This window comes from Ceratotherium simum, chromosome 5 (assembly GCF_057802395.1).
Source record: "Ceratotherium simum simum isolate JZ-2026a chromosome 5, ASM5780239v1, whole genome shotgun sequence".
Taxonomy (NCBI): Eukaryota; Metazoa; Chordata; class Mammalia; order Perissodactyla; family Rhinocerotidae; genus Ceratotherium; species Ceratotherium simum.
The window spans coordinates 8,130,993-8,155,369 of NC_141904.1; the positions used below are offsets into that span (position 1 = coordinate 8,130,993).

Genomic DNA, 24,377 nt, shown 5'->3' on the forward strand with positions numbered 1-24,377 from the left:
AGGAATGGCTATTCTTTAAGATATTCTGACCCCCACAACCTCATTTGAAATGAGGCTCTAAGAACTAAACATGATATTCCCACTAGATTCTCATCAGTGCTGTGTGCTCATCTACTAATGTAGATTGTATTGGCATCAATTTCTTTGGCAGCCGTATGAGATGGCTGACTCATACTGAGCACGGAGCTGGCTAACTTGTTTGTTTATTTCCATCTCAGTCACCAAAATGTAAGTATATGACTTACAGGATTGGTTCCTGGAAATTATGGCTACACTTGGAACAAGAATTAAAACACTGTAAAGTTTTAGACACAACCAAAAACTAGCAGTATATTTAATCATTTATTTAAACAGATCCCCTGATACTGTCACAGTTATTTTATATCTTACTTTAGCAAATCTGCTTATGGTCAGAAACTCACCTAGGGAATTTCCATCATCCATTCTCTCCCGACTTTCACTGAAAACAGTTGTTAAGTTTGCCTTTGATGTTAGCCATAAGAGATGACAGGTTTTGGATTAGCCAACTAGTGTCCTTCAGCTAAAGTCTAAACACACATGAGATGGTTGAAGTCATAAAATGATATGCTGTTTTGGAACCATTTCCCACTGAAGATGAACTATTTCTCAGCTGAAACTGAAGATGAAACAATATATACTCAGCCAGGCTCACTTGCTCAGGGTCCACATTAGCCTTTAAACAGAAAGACATCAATGTAAGACAAAAGCCCAGGGTGCTGCAGGTCCCATTGGTGTTTCTTCTGTCCCCAATACTCTCCTCACTTCTGAAACTCAAAGACTCACATTTCATTCATTGGAAACTCACCAGCACCCTTTAGTTTTACTCATGACAAGTATAATTCTGGTTTTTAGGATATGCAGCATTCATAAAATGTTCATGTGCTTTGTCTTAATTTGGATCTCATAATGTTATGAAGAGGATAAGGAAGATATTAGTCTCTCCATTGTAGGAACAAAAACACCGAGCCTAAGAGAAGTTAAGTAACCAGAACCAGGTCACACGGCTAGTCGACAGTGGAATCCAGGCCCAGGTTTTGACGCTGTCTAACACCTGTTAGTCACTATAAAAGAGAAGGAATTGAGCAGTGGTTCTCAACCCAACTGCACATAAGAATTACCAAGGGAACTTTTTTAAAATGTACCAATTCCTGAGCCCCATCTCTTAAGATTCTGTCATTTTTCTTCGGCCCTGACATCAGAAATTATGAAAAACTCCCCAGGTGATTCTAATGCTCATCATGTTAAGAACAAATGTCAGAATGTGGCTAAGCACCCAGGCTCTGCAGTGAGGCAGCCTGCATGCAGATCCTGGCTCTACCATGGAATAGCATGTGATCTTGGGCAGGATATCAATCTCTCTGTAGTTTGACTTCCCCATCTGTAAATTGGGTATCGTAAGAGAATCTACTTAAGTTCAGTCCTGGGAAGACAAAATGTAATAATCCATGTGATTCACTTAGCACAATGAATAACTAATAATAACCACTAATAAATGTGGACATCCATATTGTTATTGTGCTTTGCACTTCTTAAAAAGTTTTCATGATCAGTATTTCATTTATTTTTTGCAAAAACACTGTAAGATAAGTTATGAGATTCAGATTTAAAATTGGAAGAATGAGGTTCAAAGGTAGTTATGGCCTAGGGAGACCAACTGTCCAGTTTGCCTGGGACTGAGAGGGCCCTTGGGACACAAAGTGCTCAAATCGGAAAGTCTGGGGCAAAAAATAAATTCCTTTGACTTGAAATTTGAGTTCTTTCCAGGAAGCCATGCTTCTGAGTAGTATTGGGAACTGCTCAAGGATAGACAGTACCTTTTCCTGGTTGTTCCCCACTACGAAGTACTCTGCCCAAGCTCCACTAAAAACTCACTCATTTTCTGAATAATTATTAACTGAATGATTATTTAACTAACTGGTAGATTAAGGCTAATAAGTATATAGTGAAAGTGATTCACAGATATTTGCATATATGTAATTCCCTTCTGTTAATATTAAATCACTTGTGTAGGAATTATTGTGTGTTCAGACCTGTTTACTATACTGACCTTATACTTAGCTTTTCTTCTCTCAGAAGTTGTATAATATAGTGAAATGCAAGTAGCTGATTGGCTTCAGCTCTGCCTAATCCTGGGAAAGTTTATCATCTCCAAGCTTTGGCTTCCTGATCAATAAAGTTAGAATAATAAGACCTACATCAGAGGTTTGTTTTGAGGATTAAATGAGATAACAAATGCAGTGCACCTGGCACAATGCAGCATCCGACAGCTTTGTATGAATTTGTAGACAAGTTCATGCTTTACATATGTGTTTGTTTGAATTTAACTGGACATTCTTGAGGAAGAAGAAGGAAGTTTTTGCCATATGCCAATCACCTTCCTCATTCATCCTGTCACACCCCACACCCAGGGGTCACTAATTTGATTTGTCTGATTTCAATGCACCGTTTGGGCCACATTTAGTGGTAGGTAGAGTCAATATGTTACAAAGATCACGTACACGGAAGCGCCATTTTTTCCTCTTTGTTTCTCTGTGTGTTTAAATAAATGAACTAGCCATCATGATCACTCTCCTGCTCATGAACTGAACTGCTCATGAACTAGCGGTAGGTTTGGGCTAAGAGGGAAGGTGACACTTCTAGCCAAATTATCCAATAAACGCTGAGTTAGTGGTTATAGTAAAAAGTGTGAATAACAATAAAGTGTTAACATTAAAATGGTATACATCTTGTTCTTGTTGACCTGGGACTCCCCACCCCAACTAGGAGATACCAAGGCAGGCAGGCAGAACTGGCAATTGGAACTCAGCCACAAGAAGCTGGCCCCAGAAACCTCTTTGACCCTGCTGGCCTGAGACTCTCTCCCCCCACTGGGTGACACCTGGCAGCCCAGCAGCCTAGCCTGGGGATACCCCACCTCACCCTCACGCAGCGCAAACAAGGACTGGTGGGGTCCTCCTACATCTGCAGCAGATTAATTAAGCAGACAAAAATAACACCATAAAACCTCTGAAAATGATACGATTATTAGAACCACAGTCCCAAAAAGTAAGCCAGGACCTGCTTGCTAAACCTAAATAGGGTGATTGTCTACCAAGAGTAAAAGATTTATATAGGATCCAGAGTCCCACACCCCTCATTCAGCAACCGAGAGAATTACTATCCAGAAAATCTGCAAGGTTGTAGATGATCAGAAGAACACAACCAACAGGGAATAATTGATGTATAAGGAACATTCTAGCAAACAACAGCGAAATACATGTTTTTTCAAGTACCCATGGAACATTCACCAAGTAGACCAAATCTTTGATTATAAAATAAATCTCAACAAATTAAAAAGAGTTGAAATCTTACAGAATGTGTTCTCTGTTCATAATGGAATCAAACGAGAAATCAGAAACATGAGAACAAAACCTCTAAACACTTAGAAATTAAATAATGCACTTTTAAATAATCCATGGGTGAAAGAAGACATAAAAAGGATACCTAGAGGGGCTGGCCCAGTGGTGTAGTGGTTAAGTTCAGTGTGCTCTGCTTCAGCTGCCTGGGTTCATAGGTTCGGACCCCAGACATGGACCTACACCACGCATCAAGCCATGCTGTGGTGGCAACTCACATGCAAAATGGGGGAAGATTGGCATAGATGTTAACTCAGGGCCAATCTTCCTCAGGCTAAAAGAGGAAGATTGGCAACAGATGTTAGCTGAGGGCCAACTTCCTCACCAAAAAGGAAAAAAAGGCTACATAGAACTGAATGAAAATAAAAATACAATATGTCAATCAAAATATGTGGGATGCAGTAAAGCAGTGCTGAGAGGATATTTCATAGCATTAAATTCTTATAAAAGAGGATAAGTTTCAAGTCAATAATCTAAATTTCTACCTTAAGAAATTAGATAAAGAGAGGCAAAATAAGCCCAATGCAAGCAGAAGGAAGGAAGAGGATGAAAAGACAAGCTACGGACAGAGAAAATGTTTGCAAACCCCATATCCAACAAAGAACCATAGAGATTACATTGAGATTAATGTTGTTTCATGGCTGTGAACACAACATCCATTCTGTAGCCCATGGATTGAGGAGTAATTTCAACTTTCAAGTGTTATTATTTAAGAAATACATTTCCTAAGGCTATAGCTGCCATAGATGGTGACTCGTCTGATGGATCTGTGCAAATTCAATTGAAAACCTCTGGAAAGGATTCACCATTCTAGATGCCAGTAAGGACATTTGTGATTCATGGGAAAAGGCCAAAATATTAACATTAACAGGAGTTTGGAATAAGTTGATTCCAACCCTCATGGATGACTTTAAAGGGTTCAAGACTTTAGTGAAGAAAGTAACTGCATGTGGTGGAAATAACAAAAGAACTATAATTAGAAGCAGAGCTTGAAGATGTGACTGAATTACTGCAATCTGATGACAAAACTTCAATGGATGAGGAGTTTCTTCTTATGGATGAGCAAAGAAAGTGATTTCTTGAGATGGAACCTACTCTGGTGAAGATGCTGTAAAGATTGTTGCAACGACAACAAAGGATTTAGAATATTACATAAACTTAGTAGCAGGGTTTGAAAGGATTGGCTCCAATTTTGAAAGAAGTTCTGTTGTGGGTAAAATGCTATGAAACAGCATCGCATGCTACAGAGAAACTGTTCATGAAACGAAGAGTCAATCGATGAGGCAAACTTCATTGCTGTCTTATTCTAGGAAATTGCCACAGCCATCCCAACCTTCAGCAACCACCACCCTGATCAGTCAACAGCCATCAGCATGGAGGCAAGACCCTCCACCAGCAAAAAGATTACGACTCACTGAAGGCTCAGATATTGATTACCATTTTTAATCAATAAAGCATTTTTTAAATCTCTCCAAGCTAAGCTTTATCTTGATGCTTTATAGGCTTATTTTAACAATATTTCAATCTGTACATGTTGACAAAAATTGACATGGAGTAAATTAATTCAATAGCATATTTTTTTCCACTTCTTATATATTTTTAATATATTTTTGTTGAGGTAACATTGTTTTATAACATTATATTAATTTCAAGTATACATCATTATATTTCAATTTCTGTGTAGACTATAACATGTTCACCACCCAAAGACTAATTACCATCTATCACCATACATGTGTGCCCTATCACCTCTTTAGCCCTCCTCCCTCTCCCCGTCCCCCCTGGTAACCACCAAAATAATCTCGGTATCTGTGTTTCCTTGTTGTTGTTGTTGATGTTTTTAGATTTTACTTCTGAGTGAGATCATATGGTATTTGACTTTCTTCACCTGACTTATTTCATTTAGCATAATACTCTCATGCTTATAATACCCACCCATGTTGTCACAAATGGCAAGATTTCATCTTTTTTTAACAGCGGAGTAGTATTCCGTTGTGTATATATAACACATCTTCTTTATCCATTCATCCCTTGATGGGCACTTAGATTGTTTCTAAGTCTTGGCTGTTGCAAATAATGCTGCAATGAACATAGGGGTACATATATCTTTAGACATTTGTGTTTTTGTGTTCTTTGATAAATACCCAGCAGTGGAGGGGGCCGGCCCAGGGGCAGAGTGGTTAAGTTTGCATGCTCCACTTTGGCAACCCAGGGTTCGCAGGTGTGGATCCCAGAAGCAGACCTACGCACCGCTTGTCAGGCCATGCTGTGGTGGCATCCCATATACAAAATAGAGGAAGATTGGCAACGGATGTTAGCTCTGGGCCGATCTTCCTCACACACACTCACAAAAAAACCTAGCAGTGTAATAACTGGATCATATGGTAATTCTATTACAAATTTTTTGAGGAATCTCCATACTGTTTTCCATAGTGGCTACACCAGTTTACAGTCCCACCAACAATATATGCGAGTTCCCTCTTCTCTACATCCTCTCCAACACTTGCTATTCCTTGTCTTTTTAATTATAGCCATTCTGAAAGGTGTGAGGTGATATCTCATTGTAGTTTTGATTTGCATTTCTCTAATAATTAGTGATGTTGAACATCTTTTCATGTGCGTGTTTGCCATCTATATATCTTCTTTGGAAAAATGTCTGTTCAGATCTTTTGCCTATTTTTTAATTCAGCTGTTTGTTTCTTTGTTGTTGAGATGTATGCGTTCTGCCTATAATTTGGAGATTAACCCCTTATCAGATATAGGGTTTGTAAATATCTTCTCCCAACTGTTAGATCATCTTTTTGTTTTGTTGATGGATCCTTTTGCTGCACAGAAGATTTTTAGTTTGATGTAGTCCCATTTGTTTATTTTTTCTTTTTCCCTTGCCCAGTCAGATATGGTACTTGAAAATATGCTGCTAAGACCACTGTCAAAGAGTATACTGCTTATGTTTTCTTCTAGAATTTTCATGGTTTCATGTCTTACATTCAAGTGGTTAATCCATCTTGAGTTAATTTTTGTGTATTGTATGAGATAATGGTCTACTCTCATTCTTTTGCCTGTGGCTGTCCAGTTTTCCCAACACCATTTAAGAGACTTTCCTTTCTCCATTATATATTCCTGGCTCACTTGTCAAAAATTAGCAGTCCATAGATGTGTAGGTTTATTTCTGGGCTCTCAATTCTCTTCCATTGATCTGGTGCCTGTTTGGGGGCCAATACAATGCTGTTATGATTACTATAGCTTTGTAGTATATTTTGAAATCAGAGACTGTGATACCTCCAGCTTTGTTCTTTTTTCTCAGGATTCCTTTGGCTATTCGGGGTCTTCTGTTGTTCCATATAAATTTTAGGATTCTTTGTTCTGTTTCTGTGAAAATGTTGTTGGACTTTGACAGGGCTTGCAGTGACTCTACAGATTGCCTTAGGAATTATGGACATTTTAACTATGCTAATTCTTCCAATCCACGAGCATGGAATATCTTTCTATTTCTTTATGTCTTCTTCAATTTCTTTCAACAATGTTTTATAATTTTCAGTGTAGAGGTCTTTCACCTCTTCAGTTAAACTTATTCCTAGGTATTTTATTCTTTTAGTTGTGATTTAAGTGGGACTGTAGTCTTAATTTCTCTCTCTGCTACTTCACTGTTAGTGTATACAAAGGCAACTTATTTTCATATGTTGATTTTATATCCTGCAACTTTACTGTATCATTTATTATTTCTAATAGTTTTTTGGTGGAATCTTTAGGGTTTTCTTTATACAAAATCATGTCATCTGCAAATAGTGACAGTTTTACTTCTTCCTTTCCAATTTGGATCACTTTTGTTTCTTTTTCTTGCCTCATTGCTCTGGCTAGGACTTCCAATACTATGTTAAATAAAAGTGGTGAAAGTGGGCATCCTTGCCTGATTCCTCTTCTTAGAGGGATAGATTTGTTTTTCTCCATTGAGTATAATATTAGCTGTGGGTTTGTCATGTATGGCCTTTATTATGTTGAGGTACTTTGCTCATATACCCATTTTATTCAGAGATTTTATCATAAATGGATGCCGTATCTTGTCAAATGCTTTCTCGGCATCTGTTGAGATGATCATGTGACTTTTAGTCTTCATTTTGTTGATGTGGTGTATCATGTTGATTGATTTGTGGATGTTGAACCATCCCTGCATCCTTGGAATAAATCTCACTTGATGATGGTGTATGATCTTTTTAATGTATTGTTGTATTCGATTTGCTGGAATTTGTTGAGGACTTTTGCATCTATGTTCGTCAGGGATATTGGCCTGTAATTTTCTTTTTTTGTGTTGCTCTTGTTGGTTTGGTGTCAGGGTAATGTTGGCTTTGTAGAATGAGTTAGGAAGCTTCTCCTCCTCTTCAATTTTTTGGAAGAGTTTAAGAAGGATATGCATTAAGTCTTCTTTGAATGTTTGGTAGAATTCACCAAGGAAACCGTCTAGTCCTGGACTTTTGTTTTTTGGGAGGTTTTTGATTACTGTTTTGATCTCCTTACTGGTGATTGGTCTAATCAAATACTCTATTTCTTCTTGACTCAGTTTTGGAAGGTTGTATGATTCTAAAAATTTACCCATTACTTCTAGATTATCCAATTTGTTGTCATATAGCTTTTTGTAGTATTCTCCTATAATCTTTTGTATTTCTGAGGTGTCTGTTGTAATTTCTCCTTTTTCATTTCTGATTTTATGTATTGGAGCCTTCTCCCTTTTTTTCTTGGTGAGTCTAGCTAACAGTTTGTCAATTTTTTTGTTTGTCTTTTCAAAGAATCAGCTTTCATTGTTTTTTTTTTTTTTTTTTTTTTAGTTTCTAGTTCATTTATTTCTGATCTAACTTTTATTATTTCCTTCCTTCTATTGATTTGGGGCTTTGTTTGTTCTTCTTTTCCTAGTTCCTTTAGGTGCACTATTAGATTGTTTATTTGAGATTTTTCTTGTTTGATGCAGTAGACTCGTATTGCCATAAACTTCCCTTTTAGAACTGATTTGCTGTATCCCATAAATTTTGGCATGTTGTATTTTCATTTTCATTTGTCTCCAGGTATTTTTTTATTTATCTTTTGATTTCTTCATTGACTCAATAGTTGTTCAGTAGCATTTTGTTTAATCTCTACATATTTATGGCTTTTCCAGTGTTCTTCTTGTAGTTGACTTCCAGTTTCATACCATTGAGGTCATAAAAGATGCTTGGTGTTATTTCAATCTTCTTAAATTTATTGAGACTTGTTTTGTGGCCTAGTATAAGATCTATCCTGGAAACTGTTCCATGTGTATTCAAAAAGAATATGTATTCTCTGGTTTTTGGATGGAATATTCTGCAAATATCTACTAAGTCCTTCTGGTCTAATGTGTCATTTAAGGTCAATGTTTCTTTGTTGATCTTCTGTTTGGATGATCTATCCATTGGTGTAAGTGGAGTTTTAAAGTCTCCTACTATTGTTGTGTTGCTGTCTATTTCTCCTTTGATGTCTGTTAATAATTGCTTTACATATTTACATGCTCCTATGTTGGGTGCATAGATATTTACAAGTGTTATATCCTCTTGTTGGATCGTTCCCTTTACCATTTTGTAGTGTCCTTCTTTGTCTCCTGTTACAGTTTTTGTTTTAAGTCTATTTTGTCAGATATAAGTATTGCTACTCCACCTTTCTTTTCATTGCCATTTGCATGGAGTATCTTTTTCCATCCCTTCACTTTCAGTTTGTGAATATCTTTAGGTCTGAAGTGTGTCTCTTGTATGCAGCATATATATGGGCCTTATTTTTTTAATCCAATCAGCCACCCTATGCCTTTTGATTGGAACATTTAATCCATTGACATTTAAGGTAGCTTGATAAGTATGTACTTATTGTCATTTTGTTACTTTTTTCTGGGTGTTTTAGTAGTTCTTATCTGTCACTTTCTTCTTCTCTTGCTCTCTTCTCTTGTGGTTTTATGGCTTTCTTTAGCATTATGTTTGTGTATTTTTTGTGTATTTATTATAGGTTTCTGGTTTGTGATTACCATGAGGTTCATATATAATAACTTACATGAATAAGAATCTATGTTAAGTTGATGGTCTCTTAAGTTTGACCCCTTGCTAAAAGCCCTATTCTTTTACTCCCCTCCCTGCACATTTATGTTTTTTATATAATATTTACTTCTATTTGTGTGTGTATATCCATTGACCTCTTATTATGCAAATATATAACAATACTTTTGACTTTTGATCTTCATATTAGCTTCATAGGTGGTTGACCTGCTACTTTTACTGTATATTTGCCTTTACAAGTCATTTTATTTTTGATAATTTTCTTATTCCTATTTGTGGTCTTTTCTTTTCCACTTAAATAAGTCCCTTTAACATTTCTTGTAAGGCCAGTTTACTAGTGATAAACACCTTTGGTTTTTGCTTGTCTGGAGAACTCTTTACCTCTCCTTCCATTCTGAATGATAACCTTGTTGGGTAGAGTATTCTTGGCTATATATTTTTTTCCTTTCAGCACTTTACATATATTGTGCCACTCCCTTCTAGCCTGTAAAGTTTCTGCTGAGAAGTCAGCTGTTAGCCTAGCAATAAAGTGTTTTTAAATTAACTATGTACATTGTTTTTTTAGACATAATGTTATTGCATATTTAAAATACTACTGTATAGTGTAAACATAACTTTTATATGCACTGGGAAACCAAAAAATACTTGTGACTCATTTTATTGTGATATTTGCTTTATTGCAGTCTGGAACCAAACCCACAATATCCCAGAGAAATTCCTGTATAAAGAGCTATCAACACTAAACAGTAAAAAAAGAATACAATTAGAAAATGGTAAAAAAACATGAACAGATATTTCACTGAAGAAGATACACAGATGGCAAATAAGCTTATGAAAAAGACGTTCAACATCACTAGCCAATAGGGAAATGCAAATTAAAACCACCATGAGATATCACTATATACCTATCAGAACAGCTAAAATAAATGTTGGCAAGGATTCAGAGAAAATGCATCACTCATACATTGCTGGTGAGAATGTAAAATGATATAGACACTCTGGAAAATTTTAGCAGTTTCTTATAAAAGAAGACATGAAACTACCATAGAACCCAGAAATTGCAGTCTCAGGCTTTTATCCCAAAGAAACAGAAATGTATGTTCACACAAAAGTCATAGCAGCTTTATTCATAACCACCAAAAACTGAAAACAGCCCAGAGGTCCTTCAATAGATGAACAGTTAAGCAAACTGTGTTACATTCATAACATGTAATACTACTCAGCAACAAAAAGAACAAATTATTGATACATGCACCTCTGATGGATCTCCCGGGAACTAGACTGAGTGAAAAAAGCCAAGCCCTAAAGGTCACATAGTGTATGATTCCATTTATAAAATATTTTTCAAATAATAAAATTTTAGAAATGGAGGTCAGATTCCAGGTTTCCAGTGTTAGCAAGGAGGGAGAAGGTGTATGGGGCAACTGGAGGGAGGTGGGCATGGTTATGTAAGAGCACCACGAAGGATCCTTGTGATAATGGAATGTCCAGTATCATGACTGTAGTACTGGATCCACAAACCTACAATTGTGATGCAATTAAATACAACTAAATCCCCCCCTACACACACACACACATGCATGCACACATGCGAGTATAAGTAAAGCTGGAGAAATCCAAATAAGATCAATTGTATCAATGTCAATATCCTGGGTGTGATATTGTACTAGTTTTACAAAACGTGACTAGCGGGGGAACTGGATAGAGTGTTTACCCATATCTTCCCAGGTATAAGACAGAGACCACATGTTTCTGAATCAGTTTTGTTATTCCTGTTTTTTTCTTACAGATACACAAAAACCTTTTTTTTTTTTTTTAATTTTGTGCTTTCAAATGGACGCACTATTCCACTATTTGTCCCTTACTTTGACTACTAAGGAACTCAAACAAATGGCTCAAGATAGATACTTTAAAAATATCTGTTGACTGAAATGATAACAGAATAGTCATTTGATGTGTGCTTCAACTTCCTTGTCCCACTGGAGCTCTAAAGGCTGAATTTATTACCTTTCCAAATTGTGTTTGAAAATAGGCTGATATTCTTCATTGTATAAATTCAACTTTGAAACTTTCTCAACTTTTTTAGTTTTCTGATTCTAGATTCTTTCTCCTTGTAAAACACCCTGCAGACTTAGTTGAAATTACTGGCATCTTTTATAATTGTATCATGTCCTCTGCTATGTGTAATAATGATATCATTACAGAATTTATTCAGTGGAAATATATATCAAGTATAAAATAAAAGAAATCGTTAATAATCTGGACTTCATTTAATTAAAAACTTCTGTTCTGTGAAAGACAATGTCAAGAGAATGAGAAGACTAGCCACAGACTGGGAGAAAATATTTGAAAAAGACACATCTGATAAAGGACTGTTACGCAAAACATACAAAGAACTCTTAAAACTCAACAATAGGAAAGCAAACAACGCAGTTTAAAAATAGGCCAAAGGGCCGGTCCCGTGGCTTAGCAGTTAAGTGCGCGTGCTCCGCTACTGGCAGCCCAGGTTCGGATCCTGGGCGCACACCAACGCACGGCTTCTCTGGCCATGCTGAGGCAGTGTCCCACATAGAGCAACTAGAAGGATGGGCAACTATGACATGCAACTATCTACTGGGGCTTTGGGTGGGAAAAAAAGGAGGAGGATTGGCAATGGATATTAGCTCAGAGCTGCTCTTCCTCAGCAAAAAAAAAAAAGAGAGGAGGATTGGCATGGATGTTAGCTCAGGGCTGATCTTATCACACACACACACAAAAAATCACAACCAAAAAAAAAAAAAAATGGGCCAAAGACCTAAATAGACACCTCACCAAAAAAGATATACAGATGGCAAATAGGCATATGAAAAGATGTTCCACATCATGTGTCATCAGGAAAATGCAAATTAAAACAAGGAAATACCACTAGACACCTAATAGAATGGCCAAAATCCGAAACACTGACAACATCAAAGGCTTGGCAAGGATGTGGAGCAACAGCAACTTTCATACATTGCTGGGGGGAGTGCAAAATGGTGCAGTCACTTTGGAAAATAGTTTGGCAGTTTCTTATAAAACTAAACATACTCTTGCCATACGACCCAACAATTGGGCTCCTTGGTATTTACTTACAGGAGTTGAAAACTTACGTCCTTACAAAAAGCTGCACCCGGATGTTTATAGCAGCTTTACTCATAATTGCAAAAACTTGGAAGCAACCAAGATGTCTTTTAGTAGGTGAATGGAAAAATAAACTATGATAAATCCAGACAATGGAATTATTCAAAACTAAAAAGAAATGTGCTATTAAGCCATGAAAAGACACAGAGGAATCCTAAATGCATACTTGTAAGAGAAAGAAGCCAATCTGAAAAGGCTACATAGTGCATGATTTCAACTATATAACATTCTGGAAAAGGCAAAACTAGGGAGACAGTAAAAAGATCAGTGGTTGCCTGGGTTGGGGCAAGGGGCGAATGGACAGATGAATAGGCAGAGCACGGAGGATTTTTAGAGCAGTACAAATACTCTGTATGATATTATAATGATGGATATATGTCATTATACATTTATCCAAACCCATAGAATGAGAAGCCTAAAGGAAACTATAGAATTCGGATGACTATAATGTGTCAATGTAGGTTCATCCTTAGTAAAAAATACATCATTCTGGTGAGTGATGTTGATAATGGGGGAAGCTAGGCATGTTCGGGGTCGGGAGGAATATGGGAAATCTCTGTACCTCCCTCTCAATTTTGTAGTAAACCTGAAACTTCTCTAAAAAAATAAAGTCTTATTTAAAAAAGAAAAAAAAGCTCTATAACTTACCCCAAGAATTCACATTCCTGAATACATTCATAAAATGTCAATAGCTCTGATTCAGCCAAAAATATTTAAATCAGCAGATAATTTACTTTGCATACAGAAATTATACAAAAGAGGCTCTGTTAATAAATTAACTAATTGTTTATCTGCATTTGAGGACAATGGCCAACTCTTAGATCTTTAGTTACAACATAAACACTCTTATCCTTGAATCTAAAACCTTGATGTCATAATAATTGTGCAAATTGTGGCGTCTGGGACTGCCATGTACAAAAACTGAATTTGAAACATCCTTTTTGTCCACATATAGTTAAACTACTTGCTTGACTTCAAGAAATATTTCCTTTTCTTCTTTTTGCTGTTGGGAGTGCTGACCTCTAAAATGTCCTAGTTCCCCAAATTTTTATTGAATTGCATTAGGCATTTTGGGATTTTGCATAAATACATAAATATATGATGATCATATGGCCTAGTCAATAGTGAAAAAAGTATACTCTAACTAAAAAATATTTTCATACATTTGATAGACCTACACATACATATTAGTCAGTCTGAAGTGGACCTAAGTTAAAAAACTGTTGGATAAAAAAGTAAGAATAAAATCTACATATATCTATATGAATGGACAGAAAAGTTATTTAATATGTTCCATGAGAGGAAACAGAAGGAAATGTAATATAATTAAATTTTAAGGAACAGAACACACCTTTTTTAAAGGATTATTCTAATGTCCCTTTCTACATTGAATTGAATATCATAATAACATTTAGAACAAAGCTTATGACAATAGTCTTTAGATTCAAGACAGACTTTGGTTCAGATCTCAGTCCCATTACCTGTTGGGCCAAGCTACTTTATTGTTTCTAAGCCACAGTTTTCTCTCTCCTTCCATCTTTCCACTGCTGCCACATGCCAGATAGCCCATGTTTATAAGAGTGATTTGTCCTTCCATTTCTTCTCCATGCTCATGTAACCATATATAAGCACATCCAGCATATGCATAAATATATGCATGTTGTATATATCCATGTCCATATAGAGGTATGCATATGGGGTATTCCTTTTTAACAAAACATCACCCCATGTTTTTTAGTGCAATTACACTATACAAAGATCTAAGTTCTCTTTTTCTTTACAGCCAGTCATTTCTATTTGTGCCTCCTTGAGGTGACACTGACATCATTTTGACTTGAGTTCTACGTGTTCCCGAAACACTTCAGTCACTCTTTTCCATGCTTTACTCCCATACTCTTGGAGATGCAACTCATTTGCCCTCCATGTATCAAAGATCCCAATAGTATAAATGAGTTCAAGCTTTTAAAATCATATAGACTACATCAATGGACACAAAATAACATGAAAATGTATTTTTGAAACCACGGTCGATTGTATTTTCAACATCATAGAATGTGTGAAGATTCAGAAAACTAGTAAAAGGCAAACTCTCCCAATGTTGAAAAAGAGAAAAACAATATTGACTTGTATAAATCACACATGCACGCACACTTTGTATTAGTTTTCTATGGCTGCCTTACCAAATTATCAAAAACTAGATCACTTTAGACAACACAATTCTATTCTGTCACAGTTCTGGAGGCTAAAAGTCTGAAAAAAATGGTGTCATCAGGGTTGATTTATTCTTGGGGACTCAGAAGAAGAATCACTTCATGCTTCTCTCCTAGCTCTTGGTGGTTGCTGGTAACCCTTTGTGTTCCTTGACTTATAGACACATCACTCCAATCTCTGCCTCCATTGTCACACGGTGCTTTCCTTGTGTCTCTGTCTCTGTTTCCAAATTTCTCTCTTCTTATAAGGACACCAGTCATTGGATTAGGACCAACTCTGATTCAGTATGGTCTCATCTTAACTTGATTGTATCTGCAAAGGCCCTAATTCCAAATAAGGTCACGTGAATAGGTACCAGGGATTAGGGTTTCAACAGACCTTTTGGGGGGACATAATTCAACCCACGATCCACTGCAATGTGAATTTCAAGCAAATGTATAGTATAACTTTTAAAAATAATAGTACATGAACATTTAGCAAAGGGAGTGGTGAACATTAGCAATTTTGTATTCTCAGATATCAAATCTCATAAAATGGACACATTTCCCTTTCCTGACTGCTACTAAAGAGAAGTCATGAGAACACCATGATGAACATTATTTTTAACATACATTTAGCAGAAACTTTAATTTTCATTACTGTGGGCAACAAATATAAAAGGAGATTATATAACAGGACAGTCTGAGTAGATTTTTAGCTAGTTGGACAATTACAGAAAGTATTGATTATTGAATTTCTGTCATCCTGGAAATTAGTCTCTAGTAGTGACCTATAGAATTCTTTATTTGTCCCAACATTTGTATCAGTGACATAAATGCAGACACGAAAAAGCAGGATTATCAACTTTCATATAAAAAATCTAAGAAAAAAGCTAACATGGTAGATTAACAGAATACAGATTCAAATGAACCCTAATAGGCTATATCTAATTTTAGTCATAAGGCTGAGAAGCTAAATGGCTTAATGAAGAAGATGAAATTATACAGACAATAAAAATTTCTGTTTCTTAAAATCAAAAATCAGTTCCCCACATAGACACCATATCTGTAGCTTTAAAGAGCTGATTTAATGATATCTTCTAGGGCCGGCCCCGTGGCTTAGCGGTTAAGTGTGCACGGTCCGCTGCTGGTGGCTGGTGTTCGGATCCTGGTCGTGCACTGACGCACCGCTTCTCCGGCCATGCTGAGGCTGTGTCCCACATACAGCAACTAGAAGGATGTGCAGCTATGACATACAACTATCTCCTGGGGCGTTGGGGGAAAAAATAAATAAATAAAATTATAAAAAAAAAATGATATCTTCTAAACATGGTGAATCAGATTGTGTTCTTAAATTGCCATTGAATGAGTTTCTGGGTGACACCTCCCTAAATTAGCTCTAAGTCAGCAGGTAAGGTTCCAAAAACAGTGAAAAACTTCCATTATAGGTGCTCTAGAGAGAAACAATTTCATTAACAAGGATTTCCATCTTTACTTACGTTTCCTGGTTAATGCACCAGAGAAGGTAGTTTGAAACTTAATAAGATTGGTGTTAAGTCCATCCCTAGGGAGAAATCTGACAATGAGAAACTTCACTCTGAAATATATTGCTGCTGGCACCCTGTTCATAGCAAATGCTGCACAGATAGAAATATTGTTCATTGTTCAAATACTCTCCTCACACCGATTAGTTGGAAGTAAAGTTTATTGTCTTGGTCTGTTTTATAATGTACAAACATTGTGGAAGCCATGGAGTACTTTGACTCCCCAAATTTTGAGGACAGCAAGGAGGATTAGCATTGAAAATGGCGAACAATTTGCCTCATACTCTTTGCTGGCAAAACCATCAGGCCATTACTTCAGTTGCTGCAAAGAGCTTCTCTCCCACCATGATCATCTCCCTCCATCCCCAACTTCAGCTTGCTCTCATTTTTAATTATCTTTGTATGCTCTTTTGTTAAAATTCTTTGGGTTCCATTTCCCTTGTCCCTTACATACAGAACTTACTGGACTAGACAACTTAAGTCAGGAAATAAAAGGTAATATACCAAATACTAATAATTATAATAATTTCTCTAGTATACAATGAAAAGACTGACTCCAGGGTAACCAATGTTGGTGTTTAATTGCCACAAATATACTATAAGTGACTAATATGCCAATAAAGCTAATGCAATTGGGCCTCATTTAATACAACCCTATTGATATTTCATTGTATTATATAAGTATCAAACAAAATATTAGAAGGTAATTAATAACTCTAAGGAAGGTAATCTCAATATAAGGAATCAGCAAGCGTGACAAATAGAAATAACAACAACAACAAAAAAATGGGTGTTCAGTCTTAAGAAGAAAATATTTAAGGAAAAGTGGATAGCTACTTACAAAAACATAAAGGTTTATTAAATTAAAGTAAGAAATATATTCTCTTTTGGAACAAAGAATAGAATCAAGAAACAACAAAGGATATCTTGTGGATATAGGTTTTGTTCAATAAAAGATCTTTCCATTAGTTTGGCTTATCTAGCAATAAACTACTTAAAATTGTTATGAGTGTGTGAGAGTTAAGAGTTCCAATAATGATAAGTTAGCTTATATTGGAATAACTCTCCCATAGATAACAATAATAAACCCTGGAAAAAATATAAAAACAACTATTTGAAGACACTGGACAGCAGTCAAAAGGAGACAGAACCTGTAGGCACTTTGACCAGTAAAATAAGGGAATTATAATAACTGGGAGCCACATTTATAGCCTTCCCTGTGGGCATTCCCTAGTCCTCAGGTGCAGGGCAGCTAGAACTCAAGCAGACTCAGCTTCAGTCTTATTGACTTGTGAGGTCAGTGAAGAGATTTCAGGCTGTTAGAGTGGCTATACAATAAGGATAATCTCAGAAAAAAGAGTGACAGAGGGAAGAACATTAACACATGCCTATAACAGCCCTCAAATCCTTGATTGACTGTTCAACTATACATGTATTGGGGACACTCCAGTGATGTCAGCAGAAGTAGCAGCTTAAAGGACTGGAAGAGATTCCTGTTGCTGTGCACTGCAAGGAAACAGAGTTTGCAATTTGAGTACTGCCAAGGATAGAGAGGCGTGGTAAAACCTTCAGGCATTTGATAGACTGGCCTTAACAATGTATAAACCAAAGGCTCCAGAAGTTAAAGATGATCAGCCTTAAAACTGCTTGCCAGAGAATAATCCCCATCAGAGGAATAAGACAGGAATCAGAATCTCTACGATATAGTATCCACAATGTCCTGTACACAATAAAAAATTAACATACATCCTAAGAAACAGAAAATTGTGACTCATTGTTCAAAAAAAAAGCAGCCTATAGAAACAGATCCCAAGGTGAAACAAATATTGGAATAGACTAGTAAAAGAGGTATTATAAATATGTTCAAGAATTTAAAGAAAATGGTGGTCATAATGAACTAACAGATGTGGAATCTCAGCAGAGACATAGAAGCTGCAAAAAAGAACCAAATAGAAATACTAGAACTGAAAATGGGCTTAACAGCAGATTGAAGTAAGGCCAGTAAACTTTGAAGAGCAACCCATAGAAATTATTCAACTTAAAGAGAAAAATAATGGAAAAAAGTAAACAAAGTCTTGGTGACCTGTGAGGCAACATTAAGTGGTCTAACACACATTTAATTGAATTCACAGAAGAAAAGGAGAGAGAATGGGTTAGGGAGGTAATTTAAAGAAACCATGGTTGAAAGTTTCCCAAATTTGGTGAAAAATATCAACCTACATACCTATGATGCTCAGAGAACTTCAAGTAGGATAAATAGGAAAAAAAACCACACATCATAGACCAGCTAAAAAAGTCCATCTTAAAACCAGTAATACAATCCCACCAAGACAAAAATGGAAGTGAAACTCTTGGGGAAGAAAAGATAAATCTCTCCACCCAGAATTCCATATCCAGTGAAGATCCATTAAAAAAAAAATGCATGCGAAATAAAAATATTTCTGGGAGCCAGCCCAGTGGCATAGCAGTTAAGTTCATGCACTCTGCTTTGGCCACCTGGGGTTTGCAGGTTCGCATCGCAGGCGTGGACCTACGTACCTACGTACCACTTATCAAGCTATGCATGGTGGCGTCCCGCATATAAAGTAGAGGAAGATGGGCACAATGGTTGGCCCAGGGCCAATCTTCCTCAGCAAAAAGAGGAGGATTGGCAACAGATGTTAGCTCAGGGCTAATCTTCCTCACCAAAAAAAAAAATATGTATATATATATATATATATATATATACACACACACACATATTTCTGATAAAAAAAAAAAACTGAGAGAATTTGTCTCTAGCTGTTCTGCACTACAAGAAATAATAAAGGAAATTCTCCAGCCTGAAGGGAAGTGACAACAGATAAAATTCATATCTACAAGAAAAAATGAAGAGCACATGTAATTGTGTACGTCGGTAAATATAAAAACTATCTTTTTTGTTCTCTTAATATCTGTAAAAGACAACTTACTGCTTTAGCAAAACACAATATTTTATTATATAGTTTATAACTTGTGTGCACATAAGACATGACAGCAATGGCACTGTGGGAGATCAAAATTGGCCACCTCAAAATATGTCTTCTTGGGCCGGCCCCGTGGCTTAGCGGTTAAGTGCTCGCACTCCGATGCTGGCGGCCCCGGTTCGGATCCTGGGCGTGCACCGACGCACTGCTTCTCTGGCCATGCTGGGGCCGCGTCCCACATACAGCAACTAGAAGGATGTGCAACTGTGACAGACAACTATCTACTGGGGCTTTGGGGGAAAAATAAATAAATAAATTAAATTAAAAAAAAAAAAAGTCTTCTTTACCTTGATTATTTTCTATGATGGACATTTGACCTCCCCCACTAACTGCCTAAATGAATTTAACTCTGCGTATGGATAGACTGGGAGGGTTCTTGCTAAACCCATACTTATCAAACTTCTGTTTACCAAACATTTACCTTTGTAAGGGAAATCTCCATTTGTAAAGGTATCTCCCTCTCTGTTCTGGGAAGAGGGGGGATGACCTTATCTCTAGAAACTCTTATCAGTGCTGAAGGTGAGGACTTAAATCTGCATACTCTTGATTGCTGTGCTTTCTGATGGTCTCTCATGGCTGACTCCCCCAGCCCCAACATCCTCCTTTGTCTTTACCTAAATCTATTTAAGAAGAGAACCTCCGCCATTTGTTGAGAAACTCAGTTTCCCCGGTTTATCTCATGTATACTTACTATAAAGTTTTATTTGATTTTCTCCTGCCATTCGGTCTTACACTGATACTGAGCAATGAACTCGCTCTGGTCGTGGAGATCTGAACCAATTAATCACAACGAGTTAGAGATGGAGAAACGAAGTTTAATTAGATTAGCTGGCAAATTGGAAGACAGGTGACTGTCTCAAAAACCCATCCTCAAAGATTACAGAATCTTGCTGTACTTATACAGGCAAAAAGGGCAGTGAGGAGGGTGTCCAGGGATGTGGGTCTCCAAGCATCACAGGCCCCAGGTATCACATTGTTCCATTCTTCTGTCAGCTGTGATGGATACCTTGTAGGTGTGTTTACCACCTGTGGTCAGCCTGTTCCTGGAGAGAAACTCATAGAAAAAAGTTTTTAATTTATCAAGCTATTGGGGAGTACATACATAAGTAGAGGCCATAAATCAGGACAGCATGTGAATTTTTTGGAGTATGTGCAGCTCAGCGAGTAGTCACACAGAGGAGGGGCTGGGGCCATTTTGTGTAACAAGATGGCTGCACTTATGCTCACTTACACTCTCAATTTAATTTGTAGCCCAGCCAGAAAGGACCCAGAGTGGGTAGAGGATAGTCTTCCTCCCCTTCAGCACATAGGACTGAGCAACCAAAAACTGCTATTGTAAATTTCTTAATTATACATGAAGAGGTACCATATTAACTCTAAGCAGACTCTGGTAATGTAAGAACAAGCAGTAAAAAGAAAATAACACAAAGAGATGTAGATAAGGAGTAAGAGAGCAACTAAAATAAGATTAATACAAAAGATAGTGAATTTGTCACCCCCTGAAGTATTCAAGTTGAACCGTCATGAGATCAAGAATTTCAGAAAGACATGGGTTTGAATCATCCTTCTTCTCCTCAAACTTGTGATTTGGGGCATATGACATATTTTCAATTATTTGTTTATTCACTCAAAGCAATATGTTTCACAAGACATGTTATGCTCTTAAGTTTTTGGCATCTTACCTGTGGCCATCACGGATGTCTGTCTTCATAAGCTCAATTTCTTGATCACTCTCATGAATTTAAAACAAAGCTAATAAACAGTTTCTATTTCGCTGTAGGTGGCACCAGCTTACTTCATGCTTTCAATATAACACTCTTTCTGTATTTGGGCAAAGTCCTGTGCAATTATGACTGAGAAATACAATATGAGCTTTTAAAATCTATTCTCACACGCATAACTAACAAACAGCATGCATACATAGGAAAACGGAAAATTCCAGAACTCCACTCCCATATGTCTTCCCCTATCCAAACTTCTCCCATTGTGGAGCCCTGCCAAGTACTCTTCAGAGCTTAATCTAATTTACTTCTGTCCAGTAATCTTGATTCTTTACAAGGTCAGGAACATTGAGATTCTCCCAGTTCAGGTCAGTGAATCGTGCTCCTCTCCACAGACCACCACGACGAGAACCTCATTAGTTTGAAAAAAGCATTTGTGCCTAACAATGCTAATTAACGAATGGCTTTTTCTCCCAATGGCAGAAAACACAGGCAACCCTGCTCCCCTGCCCCTCTTTCCTGGCGTCCCTCCCACATCAACTTGGTCTCCTCCAATCCCGTGAAAAAGAAAACAAAAAAAGCCTGGGCCCCGCGCCTGAGAGTTTCCAGCCAGCATTCCACGGCCAAGGCCAACTCTCCCAGCCAAGGGTCTGCGGGAGGGAGCAGATGCAAACTAACGGGGCTCTTGCGACAGAGTGGCTTCTCCTGTTCCCTTCCCTGCTCAGCCACCTCTCAGCAAAGCCCTTCCTCGGGGGCTCTAGAACCTGCCTCTCTGATTAGAGGCCGCCGTCGACCTGCCCTTACCTTTGCCTGCCCCTCACTAGAGAGCTGTGACACCTGGTTTTTCTCCATTTCCCACGCGCCCTCGTGTCTTTGGAAGCCGACTCCAGCAGCGGCCCTCCCGGGACCCCCGGCCTGGGCGGCGGCGGCGGCGGGCCGAGCGCGGGGGGCGGTCCCCGAGGCTGGGGGAGGGTCCGGGGGCCGGGCCACGCCCCCCGCCGCGCGCCGCCCCCGCCGCCCCGGGTTCCCGTTTGTTTTTAATTCGAAAAATCCTCCTCTTCCTTTCCCCGCCCCCTCCTCGCGCTCTCTGCTCGGCGGGTGCAAGTCGACCCCGGGCCTGGCGTCGCGGGCCGGGCGGAGGGCGGGGTCCGAGCGGCGTCCGAGGAGGGGCCCGAGGCCGGCGTCCTGGGCTCGCAGCCCCGCCCGCGCGCCGCATCCTCAGGTGGTTGCCGCAGTTTCGGGGCGCCCAGCGCGGCGCGCGCCTGGGGGGGCCCGCGGGTCCGCAGCGAGCTGTCTGCAGCCCGGGGGCGGGGCGGGGCCCCTGCACCTTCACGTGGGCGCGGTGCCCGGGATGCAGGCTGTGTGCGGGGGCACCTCCCGAGGGAGCCGCGCCTGGGAGAACCGGCCGCCCCCGGCCCCCCGGCCCCCCGTCCTGGCGTCTCCGCGGGAGGAAGGCGCTGTGAGGGCCGCCCTCGGCCCCGCGCCCTCTGCCCCGCAGCCCGGGCCCCCGTGACCCGCTGCTCTGGGTCTCCCGCAGGCCTCACCGCGCGCAGCCCCCGGACTCCGGCCAGGCCGACTCGCAGGTAAGAGGTTTCCCAGAACTTCTTTTCTGCGTGGCGGGCGGAGGGGCGGGGATGGCACGGCGGCTCCCGCGTCGCGCTTGAGCAGTTCTGGCGAACTGGAGAGAGAGAATTTATTTCGGGGTGTACTGGCTTTGTTTTTATAAAATAAAACGTGTATATTTCAAGACTTAGAATTTTCTTTCATTTATCTTCTGATCTTGTTTATCTTCTCTTAGGATCTGCAATTTGAGTTTGTAGTTTTACGTTGCGTATTTGAAATGTAGTCACCAAAACTAATACAGTTGAAGATATAGTTATGCACTAAGGTTGATTTCCCACCTACTTAAAAGGGTATAGATTCAGTATTTTAAATTGCGTGTCACTATATTAGGAATAGAAAGATAACCTCCATTTATCTCTCTATCATGGTTAATCTTGAAACACTAACATTATTTCCATTAAATTTGGAAAAGCCGAGAATCACACTCTGACATGGCTGTGAATTGTATTGGCCGGTGACAGTAGGCAGGAGAGCACATTACCATTCTGATTAGGAAAAAAGACATAAACATCACTTGTTGCACATCATGTGATTGTATACCTTGAATGGCTACAGGAGACAACTGAAAATCTCGTAGATAAAATAGGAGAATTTAGTAAAGCGTCCATCTTCATCTAACCGTAATTTACAGATATCTATAGATATTATATACATAAATTAGGAAGTACAATAGAGCAGAATAAACCATTCATTTTGGCATGAAATAATACAAAATTGAAAAATTTATTTAAAAAATGTATATGAAATTCCAGGGACATATGAAAATAAATGTATATATGAGAATGTATAGGTAAAAGTACAAAAAAAAGGTATAACATTTTTCTAGGTAAAGATATCATTTCTCTAAAAGAAGATATAAATTAAACAGATTCCTAACTGAATTTTTTTTGTTTTTAAAGCAACTGTTGAGCTCCTGGAGAAACAAACACTTGCCGGGAAGATTTCAATTAAAGGAAAATTGTACATATAAATGGACTTTATTACATAATCAAAGGTATTATGAAGCTATAGTGATTAAAAGGCGATGGAATAGGGAACAAACCTACTACCAGACAAACGGATGAAACTGAAGAGACAGATTTTAAAATAAAAGGAAAGCTGACATTTGGTAAACATACAACTTAAATCAGGGGGTGGGAAAGAATATTTGATTATGCTTGGACAATCAGGTATTTATTTGGGAAAACTAATAATAAAACTGGAACTTTCCCTCCCTCTTAACACACAAGTATAACCTAGATGACATACTAATTTAAATCTAAATATATGAAACGTAAAAGTAAAAGAAGAAAACCTGAATGAGTATTTGTGAGCACGGCATGTGGGGAAAGCATTTTTGAGATTGATACAAAAACCCAGAGCCCGTTTAAGTATGTGATTCTTATTAATGTTTGCATGCAAAAAACAGTTACAAACAGGGAAACTGTTAACAGAAGAACTGATTTTACTAATACACCTAGAACTCTCATTAATGACATCGTCAAACTGGAGAGGATAAAAAGAGTCAAAGCCAAAGAAATGCAAATAATAAGCAGTATAAAGACTCCGCCACACTAATTATCAGAAAAATGCAATTAAAGTAACAGTTTTTGCCTGTTTTACTGATTTTGAAAGTCTGATAATACTCAGTATTGCTGACAATATGATAAGGGAACAAACTTCCTGGAAATATATCG

General features: G+C 38.2%; 1 protein-coding gene and 1 long non-coding RNA gene across 8 annotated transcripts in view; one reads left to right on the top strand and one right to left on the bottom strand.

The window, feature by feature from the left end:
* Window positions 1-14,616: 14,616 nt before the first annotated feature.
* LOC147916957 (uncharacterized) lies at window positions 14,617-21,980 on the bottom strand. Of its 2 annotated transcripts, none has more exons than XR_015552143.1 (5): window positions 21,883-21,980; window positions 21,040-21,210; window positions 20,049-20,400; window positions 19,401-19,587; window positions 14,617-16,074 (listed from the first exon to the last, which is right to left on the bottom strand). It is a non-coding gene; the product is annotated as an uncharacterized LOC147916957 (long non-coding RNA). The 2 variants fall into 2 exon arrangements; XR_015552144.1 differs by having other exon boundaries at window positions 20,049-20,411.
* PLSCR4 (phospholipid scramblase 4) overlaps window positions 21,523-24,377 on the top strand; it is a 43,731-nt gene continuing 40,876 nt past the window's right edge. The window contains exons 1-3 of one of the 6 annotated variants that reach the window (XM_087430422.1): window positions 21,523-22,300; window positions 22,616-22,661; window positions 23,601-23,695. In XM_087430422.1, the coding sequence (XP_087286548.1) occupies window positions 21,539-22,300; window positions 22,616-22,661; window positions 23,601-23,671 (879 nt within the window). In that variant the 5' untranslated portion in view covers window positions 21,523-21,538 and the 3' untranslated portion in view covers window positions 23,672-23,695. The other 5 variants (XM_087430416.1, XM_087430418.1, XM_087430420.1 and 2 more) reach the window with 5 other exon arrangements.